At 62.3% G+C, this 8,992-nt stretch overlaps 3 protein-coding genes across 3 annotated transcripts; 1 reads left to right on the top strand and 2 right to left on the bottom strand.

Annotated features, from left to right (window-relative positions):
* Positions 1-1,898: 1,898 nt before the first annotated feature.
* Positions 1,899-5,146, bottom strand: RHTO_04132 (AAA family ATPase Grc3; the record flags this gene model as incomplete). Its single annotated transcript, XM_016417800.1, has 6 exons — positions 1,899-2,986; positions 3,042-3,139; positions 3,202-3,410; positions 4,041-4,451; positions 4,511-4,640; positions 4,698-5,146. The coding sequence occupies 6 exons, from the start codon at positions 5,144-5,146 to the stop codon at positions 1,899-1,901; spliced, it is 2,385 nt and encodes a 794-aa protein (XP_016270959.1).
* A 278-nt stretch (positions 5,147-5,424) lies between these two features.
* On the top strand, positions 5,425-7,615 carry RHTO_04131 (glycine hydroxymethyltransferase; the record flags this gene model as incomplete). Its single annotated transcript, XM_016417799.1, has 7 exons — positions 5,425-5,454; positions 5,576-5,641; positions 6,043-6,599; positions 6,663-6,749; positions 6,810-6,933; positions 6,996-7,199; positions 7,268-7,615. 7 exons carry the CDS (start codon positions 5,425-5,427, stop codon positions 7,613-7,615), a joined length of 1,416 nt encoding a protein of 471 aa, XP_016270958.1.
* Positions 7,616-7,989: 374 nt separating this feature from the next.
* On the bottom strand, positions 7,990-8,918 carry RHTO_04130 (ubiquitin like superfamily protein; the record flags this gene model as incomplete). Its single annotated transcript, XM_016417798.1, has 5 exons — positions 7,990-8,072; positions 8,147-8,236; positions 8,306-8,349; positions 8,412-8,460; positions 8,519-8,918. 5 exons carry the CDS (start codon positions 8,916-8,918, stop codon positions 7,990-7,992), a joined length of 666 nt encoding a protein of 221 aa, XP_016270957.1.
* Between the last annotated feature and the right edge of the window lie 74 nt (positions 8,919-8,992).

Raw genomic sequence — 8,992 nt, 5'->3', positions numbered from 1 at the left:
GGACACCAATGTCCACCCAAGAGTGCTCATTGGGATACAATCACTTGTTCTGTAGGAGCATGCATATGTATCTTGAAAAGGGCATAGAGCTGCATGGCAAGGAGGAACAGAGGGATCAGGGAGTGAGATGGCGGAAATCTGTGGCTTGCAGCGCACCTTGAGCTTGGTTTCATTGCTCGACGCCGCCGTGGAGGGCCCTATGAATGCTACTGCCTGCCCGAATGAGTCTTCCAGGCTCCATGGACCATGGCTGAGTGATCAAGGAGATGAGGCGCGATGTAGGGCGAGCGAGACTGCGAGTACGGTGGGGGCGCATCCACCGCACTGTTCTGCGAGCCTGAGAACTGACAAGGAACTTCCGAGAGTGGATCTTGGTGACTATAACCCGCCTGTGAGCCGGGCAAAGCAGGTGCTGACCGCAGGAAGACCTGGTCGACACACACCCCGGCGTGACTCGCTCACGGTGCCACATGTACACACGTCAAGGAAAGCACTACAACGCTGGCCGCGTGGCCCAATGGCAAGGCGTCTGACTACGATTCAGTCGTCATCAGGAGATCGTGGGTTCGAGCCCCATCGTGGTCAATAACCTTTTGCTGCGGGCACAAGTACAGCATTCCTTTTTTGCAAGGCTCACTCAAGGGGTGTCTCCCGCTCACCGTTCAGTTTCAGCACGCGCCTCACCATGCTTGACAGTCTAGACCATTTCCTGAGCTCCTGACCCCGCAGAGAGCGCCCGGCGAGCGTCCGGCCTCCCCGTCGCTCGTTCTCTCCTCCTTCTCCTCCTCGCGTGATGCTCCCAATGGTCTCGCTGCTTGTTGCGACGGGTCCAGAACGGTTTGCAGCATCGAGATTCATCAGGTTGTGGCTCTTCAGCGCCGCCCAGCGGCCAGGGCAAGCGGAGGAGGGAGGACAGGAGGTCGTCTACCCCGCTCTTAGCTCAAAGCACACGCCTCCGGTGCTGACGTGGAACTTGATATTATTGACTCCCGACGGTGGGCCTCAACCCGCTTTGTGAGGATGTTGAGGCCCAGGCTGACTGCGGGACACACCCCTTGGCTCACTCCAGCTAAGGGGGTATCTCCCGCTCAGCGCACGGTTCCCGTGTGTGCTTCACAACCCTCACATTGCGTTGTGGAGGTCACCCTTGCAACTTGATACTATCGAGTTACACGTCAGCACCGGAGGCGTGTGCTTCAAGCCGAGAGGCGGGGTCTACGAGCTCCTGTCTGTCCTCCTGCCGCCGCTCTTCGGCGCCTCGAGACCGCTGCACGGCAGAACTCACCCGTGCAGTTACGGTTAGCGCCGGCACTCTCCTCAGAGCAGAGAAAGGGGCGGTTGGAGCGAATGAGGGAGCAGGAGGAGGACGAGAGAGCTGAGGACGGAGACGCCGATTGCTCTCTGCGGGGTCAGGAGTTGCGAAAGCGGTCCAGACTCTCGAGCGTCGTGAAGCTCGCGCTGGAACCGTCGGCTGAGCGGGAGATACCCCCTTGTTCCAGCACTGTGCCAAAGAGAGTTGTCAGAAGAAGCAAGGCCCCTTCCTGTGCAAGAATTGAGGAGGCCAGCGTTGTCTATTGCACCTTCAGCAAAGCAGCAGGGCGGCTGATCTGCTCTACAGTGGAAGAGAGCTAAAAAAAAGGTACTGGCCCAACCGTGATTCGAACACGGGTTTCCGCAGGATCACAAGAGGGCCACAATGCGGTGCCCTAACCAACTAGACTATTGGACCTGCTTTCGCTTGATTCGTCGCGTCTACCATGCATACATACAGGCTAGTCCGATCCGCGCTTCACGCGAACGATTCCACGGGCAGTGCAGGCAGCTCGGGTTCTACAATCCTCTCGGACAAACACACTATGCTCAAGGACGCTGTTTGCAAGGACGCCAAGAGCTACAGCTCACGCCTGACCCCTCCGCATCAAATTCCGCCTCACCCGCCTCCTCCCCGCTCCCTCCGCCGCATCCACACTCAAGTAAGGCACCTCAGCCCACTCGACGCCCGCAATGCCCTGCTCTGCCTCGGCCGGACTCGCGGTGAAATCGAGCATGAGCGGGATCGGGAGGTCGAGTGGGCCTTTGATGAGCGAGAGAGGCGCGGAGGAGGCGAGGACGGATGCGGGCACGGGAGTGAGGAGGTGGAGGGTTGAGGTGGCGGGTGAGATGGAGTGTATGACGGCGAGGCCGAGCGCACGAGAGGTGGAAGGGGAAGGAAGCGGTGCGGACGGGTCGTAGGGGAACGGATGCGAGGCGGCGGAAGGTGCGGGACTCGTCTCCTGCACGAGCGCGACGACCGAGCCATTCAAGGCGTGCAGGACGTGCTCGTACGCGACGTCTGCACCCTCGACGATGTGCACCTGCGCAACTTGCCCTTGCTCCGCCCGCCAGTCGAACTCGTACGGCGCCACGCCGATCAGAGGAGTTGAAAAGTCCCACGCTGGCAACTTCCCCGACCGCAGCGAGTGGAAGTACGAGACGAGCGAAAGGGTACGAAGGTCGACGGCCGACCATTTCGACTCGAGGGGAGACGGCGGCGCAGGCGGGAGGGAAGCGAGGAAGTAGGGTGCGTCGGCGGATGGGGGCATGATGCTGTACGCTGGTTGTGCGAGCTCTGCACCGTCGAACGCGGAAGAACCGTTCTCGACCACATCGACGAAGGAGAAGATGTGCGACGGCTGGCTCTCCGCCTTAAGCTTGGCGAGCAAATCCGCGCCAAGACCCTTGACCCAGCCTTGCGTGTTGATGACCAGCGGCACGCGCTCGCAGTACCTCCCCAACGAGGAGGAGCGAGTCGAGTCGTCAGCGGGCTGACCTCGCCTATGCCGACGTGATGAAGGCGCCTCGTCAACCGACGGGTACTCGACTTCGAGTGCGTAGGTCGACAAGAGGGCGCTGATAGCGGCGAGATAGCCGCTTGGGTCGGAGGCGGGAGAGGCTGAGCCGAGGTACTGAGAGGAGAGAGGCAGGGAGAGGTGCGTGAAGGCGGGACCTGCGAGGCGAGAGGGTTAGCGAGGTCTTCTAGACGTCTAGGCGACGCATCGCACCGAGTATGGGGTCGCTCAGAACGTTCAAGGAGACAAAGCCGGGCGGCGTGAACTCGGGCTGTCCAAGATCCGTGTCGAGATACGCGACCTTCTCGTACCTGCCGACGTTCACACAATCAGTCATGAGTGCAGGAATGGGATAGCTGTTTGGCCAACGCACCGCTCAAGCAGCTGATTCACCAGCATCTTCGCAAACGTGCTCTTGCCGACCCTCTTCGGTCCCTCCACAATCGCCACAAGCCGATCCGACGTTGCGACGCCGTTCGAGGCCAAAGGTAGCCGAGGAGAAGGCGGAAGGGTGGAGGAAAAGGCGGATGTCCAGGCTTCGACTTCGCGGAGGCCTGCGAGGGAGGGCGAGGGCTCGCGGACCTGCAAGGTGAGGGTGAAAGGAGCGAGTCAGTTGCTGTTCTTGATTCGCGCGTCAAAGTGTTGATCAAGTCGAAGAAGCGTTGGTCCGCGCGGAAGGGAAACGCGAAAGCGGAAGAGTCTGTGCGAGACAGTCGTGCAGGCGAGCGCGTAACTCTCGGTGAATCGAGAACTTGGAGAGAGAGCTCGTCAGCGACGAGTAGGACGAGACCGGGCGCTCGCGGCAAGCGTCCGGCGTCGCTACAGCGACTCGGACGAATCTTCTGTCTCCGCCGCTTTCGCGGCGGTAAGAGCGCCCACGTATCCCGCAGCCGGCGCTCGTGCAGTCGCACGGGCGTAAATGACTCGCAAATCATCGTGCGTGGTATACGGCCGCAGAGCAAGACGGCCGGGAAGAAAGCGGAGGGATGTTCCTCCTCCGCCGATCTTGGTGCAGGAAGACGTGTATACTCGCCGCGAAGTCGGCGGTGGTGGAATCGCGCGATGAAGGCTTATAGATCCGCTGGAGGGCACCCCGCGCAAGCGGAAAAACGCAAAAGTCGGGAACGGAAAACAGAACCCAAGAAATCCCCGTCCAGCAAGAGCAGAAGAAACGAGGCTTGGAAAGAGGGATGGGGGAAGCGGAAGACTCACCAAAGCCCAAGTCTTCCCACCCTCCACTTCCTCCCGCCTCTCCCCCTCCCCGCGCCTCCCAAACAACCCAACTCCACACCCCATCCCCGCCGCACTAAACACCCTCTCGATCCCCTCTACGCCCGTCTGCAAGTCGGCGACTAGTACGACCGCGACGAAGGGGGCGAGGGAGAGTTCTTGTCCGGAGGGGAGGAGGAGGGTGGCGTTTGTAGATACCGGAGAAGGGGGCGGGAGCGCGCGGATGGATGGGATGGGATGGGATGAGGGAGCGAAGAGTGGACGCTGAGGAGTGGACGGGAGTGGAAAGGCGGTGGAGTAGGAGGAAGGAGGTGGAGCGGAGAGTGTCGAGCCGAGGAGGGAGATGGAGCCGTGTACGGGTGTGAGGGTGCAGACGCCGCGAATGACGAGGGTCTAGGTGCGCGAGCAGGTCAGCAGGTATTCGAAGAAGCTAAGAAAGCCGTACGACGCACCTCGTCCGCCTTGAGAGCGTAGACGACCGCATTCCGCTCCGCGCCATCTTCGCCCGCAACTCGAACCCGGAAAGCGTTGACTCCCTCGTCGAGCGCGAAGGATGAGACGCAGTAAGGGTCGACAAAGGCGCTGTAGAAGGACGAACCGGTCAGCTAGTGACAGGATGAGAAGAGCTTCGAAACGCACGTCCGCTCCCTCCGTCTGCGATTCCGGTTCGGCGTCGAGTACCCACTCGCGCTCGCCGCTGGCGCAACATCAACCTCCTCGAGACCCTTTGGAGGAGACAGGTCGCCCGCGTCGACCGCCATGGCCTCGTCGCCGTCCTGCTCGTCCTCGCTCCTCGATGGCTCGGCGGCAAAGTACCTCGTCGCGGCCTTTCCCTTGCCCTTCCTGCCGTTCTGTGTGCGCTTCTCGTCTGCGAGCATGCGCACGACGTCTGCCTTGGACGTTGACGACTCGCTCGAGGCATCCGAAGCCATTCCCTCGTCCTCGTCCACTGCGTCCTGCCGCTCCGCCCCGCTTCCCAGCTCCTCCCGGTTCACCTGCAATGGCTGCGCGTGCTCCTGCTTGGCCGCCTGTGCCTCTCGAGCTGCCCTCCTTGCTGCGACTGCGCTGAGCGGGGGCGGTGCAGGCATGGAGCTGGATGGCGAGTGAGGCGGGTCTGTCCTCCTGCGCTTGAGCGGGTGAGCAGTGGTGGCAGCGTGTGCCATTCCCTTACTCTTGAGCACAGCAAAAGGGAAGCAGTGACGCGGGCGTGTCAAGTAAAGGCAGTCTCGCTGGGCAACAGAGCGCGACCCGAGCTGTGCTGTGCCCCTTTGCCCTCGTCTCGCCCTCGCCCGCATCGATGCTCGCCCGCTCCTGCGCTCGCCTCGTCCCTCGCTCAATCCCTCGCACCCACACACTCGCACGCACAATGGCTTCCATCCCCATCCCCAACGACTTTGTACGCCCACCTCTCTCACTCCTCGAGAGGGGAATCCCACGCTGATCCGTCCGTGCACGCCCGACCTCACCACCCACCCATCTTATCCCCCGCACCCGCTCTCTTCGGAAATGCCACGCAGAACAAGTGCCTCTACACGCCCCTCGCAGAGGCAGACCCCGAGATCCAGGCGCTCGTCGACCGCGAGGTGAGTCTACCGGCACGAGTCAACGCACGTGTGGGACTGGAGCGAGGGATATTGGGACATCGCTGGCGCTTGCTGGCAGGGCTCGACGGGGCGAGCATCCTTGGTGGGACTGCCGCTGGAGGACGCGCGGGAACGGGAGCTCGTCGTCGGCACACTCTCGCCCCTGCCAAATACGCCCGCTTGCCTTTGGCTGTCCCCGCGGCACTGCTGCCGCAGGCAGAGTGGACGGAGTGTTTAGAGGGTGTATGAAGGACCTAGGAAGTCAAGCGGATGGGAGGAGGCGGGCGGACGGCGTTCGAAGCGGATCTCGAGGAAGAGGGGCGGTTCTTGCGGCGGCGATCCGGGCAGATCATAACCAGTCAATCCCAAAGAACACCGTGCTGACGCGCGTGACCCGGCAGACCTACCGCCAGTTCCGCGGCCTCGAGCTGATCGCGTCCGAGAACCTCACCTCGCTCGCGGTCATGCAGGCCAACGGCTCGGTCTTCACCAACAAGTACTCGGAGGGTCTCCCGGGCGCTCGCTACTACGGCGGCAACGAGGTCGTCGACGAACTCGAGGTGTTGTGCCAGAAGCGCGCGCTCGAGGCGTTCCACCTCGACGGCGCCAGGTGGGGCGTCAACGTCCAGCCTTACTCGGGCTCGACCGCCAACTTTGCCGCCTTCACCGCGCTCATCCAGCCTCAGGACCGCATCATGGGCCTCAACCTCGCCGACGGCGGACACTTGACGCACGGCGCGTACACCCCGAAGCGCAAGATCTCGGCCTCGTCCATCTACTTCCAGCCCCTCCCGTACCAGGTCGACCACTCCACCGGCATCATCGACTACGACGCCCTCGAGAAGAACGCCACCCTCTTCAAGCCGCGCATCCTCATCTGCGGAGCATCGGCTTACCCTAGGGACTGGGACTACGCGAGGCTCCGCAAGATTGCCGACATCAACGGCTCTTACCTCATGTGAGCAGCACGTCTCCTGTGCGACGAGCGAAGCGGCGAGCTGACAGCCGAGCGAGCGCGCAGGATGGACATGGCCCACATCTCGGGTCTCGTTGCCGCCCAGGTCCAGAACGACCCCTTCGAGCACTGCGACGTCGTCTGCACCACCACGTGCGTGTCCAGTACCCTCTCCGCCCGCGGGAGCTAGCTGACACGTCCGTCCGCGCGCAGCCACAAGACCCTCCGTGGACCTCGTGCCGGTCTCATCTTCTTCCGCAAGGACAAGGAGGCCGACCTCGAGAAGCGCATCAACGACGCCGTCTTCCCCGCGTGCCAGGGCGGTCCCCACAACAACGTGCGATCCGGCTCCTTCCTTTCCTCGCGGCGTTCCCGAGACTGACCTTCCCGTTGGTGCAGACCATCGCCGCTGTCGCCGTCGCGCTCAAGCAGGCCGCCACGCCCGAGTTCAAGGAGTACTCGACGCAGATCATCAAGAACACGCGCACGATTGCCGAGGAGCTCGTCAAGCACGACTACAAGCTCCAGACCGAGGGTTCCGACAACCACCTCGTCCTTTGGGACTTGCGCCCTCTCGGCCTCACTGGCTCCAAGATTGAGAAGGTGCGTGCACGCTGCGCCAGCTGGCGGGACCGGAGGAGGCATTCTGACCCTTTTGTCACTTCTCTCAGCTCTGCGACCTCGCCGAGATCACGCTCAACAAGAACAGCGTACCGGGCGACAAGTCTGCCGCGACTCCTGGCGGTGTCCGAATCGGGTCGAACGCCTTGACGTCGCGCTCGATGAAGGAGGGCGAGATGCGCCAGGTCGCCGACTTCCTCCACCGCGCAGTCCAGATCGCCCTCGCGGCGCAGAAGGAGGCCGGCTCGAAGCTCATCAAGGACTTTGAGCGCGTCCTCAAGGGCGACGGAGAGGCTGCCAAGCAGCTCAAGCAGCTCTCGGAGGACGTCCAGGCTTTCGCGACCAAGTTCCCTCTTCCCGGCGTTCCCGACTCGTCGACCATCAAGAAGACCCACTAAGCGGTTCCAGGCATCTCAACATCTAGTGGCCTAGGTGATCAGGCAGTCTCGGGGTTTTTCTCTTTCATACCACCCATCGCAGTTCTTTCTTCCTCTTCTCTCCCACTCGCTTTCCCACTCGTTCCATTCTGTGCGGTTCAACACCTGTTCCTATCACTAGCTCGCATTGTGCAAATCCGAAAAGCAGACTCAACATCCACAGCGTCTCCTCCGAACGAGAGAGGGCCTGAGGAAGCGATGTTTCGACTGCAGGTACGCTAGACGGGGACGGACAACATGCGAAGTGAGCAGAGTGACAACATTGGGCGTATAGACATCAAGGCGGGCGAGGCGGTGCGGGTACGGGAGGAGAAGGAGGTCGAGAACGAGAAGCGCTAGGCGATGACGCAGCACGTGCAGGAGCGGTTCTCCTCGTGCGGAGGTTGCTGCTGTGCCTTTTTCTTCTTCTTGGGCGAGTCTGCGCGATTCGAGACGAAGTCAGCCAACCGTCTCTCCTTGCGCCACGAGCGATACTGCGGTCGAGGGACGCACGGTGCGAGTGGTGCGGGGGCTCGAGAGTACGGATGTGCAGGTGGACGATGAGGGGACCGGGGAAGTCGGGCGTGGGCTTGAGACCGGCAGCTGAAACGCGACGAAGGCATGTCAGCGAAACGGTGGGACGGACGCTTGAGCGACGAGAGATGGACAAACCGGACAGAGTCGAGGTATCGTCGAGGAAACGACCGAGGTGTAACCTGGTGAAGGCGAAACGTGAGCGGACCAGCCGGGTGAGAAGAAGCGGGATGGGTGGACGTACAGCCTCAGCCCGTCGACCGATGGAGGTGCGGGGTCGCCTTTCGTCCAGTCTGCACGGGGAAGTCCTCAGTATTCCGACTAGTGCACCAAGAAAAGAGCGCCACGCACCGTCAGGCCATTCGTGCCAGACCTGGTCCTTCACCTCCTCGACCGTCTCCTCCGTCCCAAACGTCCACCTCCTCCGCTTGCCCGAGAGCAACAGCAGCTCAACCTCGACGGGTTCGCCCTTCACTGCCGGCCTCCCCACCTCACCCGCAGACTCTGCTGCAACGGGACGGTCTGTCCCAACTGGCGCAACGAGCGAGACAGGTCCGGTACCCTCACGTTCGCGCATGACCGGCTCCGCATCGCCCGCGCCAGTCTCCTCGCCTACTTGCGACACCGCCGCCGTACCGTCCGACACTGTAACGCGCGAGTGAAGGGATGATTCGGGAGGGCGAGAGGTGGTCGAGGGCTCCGCTGGCTGTTCGGTCGCTTCGACGGGCGCGGGAGCCGTGTCACTGGACATGGCGGGTCCGGCCTGAGGCGCTCGAAGCTTGGTAGAGCGGCGAAGGCGGTTCGAGGAGGAGGTCCGGGCGAGAT

The sequence above is a fragment of the Rhodotorula toruloides genome (genome assembly GCF_000320785.1).
Source record: "Rhodotorula toruloides NP11 unplaced genomic scaffold Scaffold25, whole genome shotgun sequence".
Taxonomy (NCBI): Eukaryota; Fungi; Basidiomycota; class Microbotryomycetes; order Sporidiobolales; family Sporidiobolaceae; genus Rhodotorula; species Rhodotorula toruloides.
This window is presented reverse-complemented; position numbering and strand designations above follow the sequence as displayed.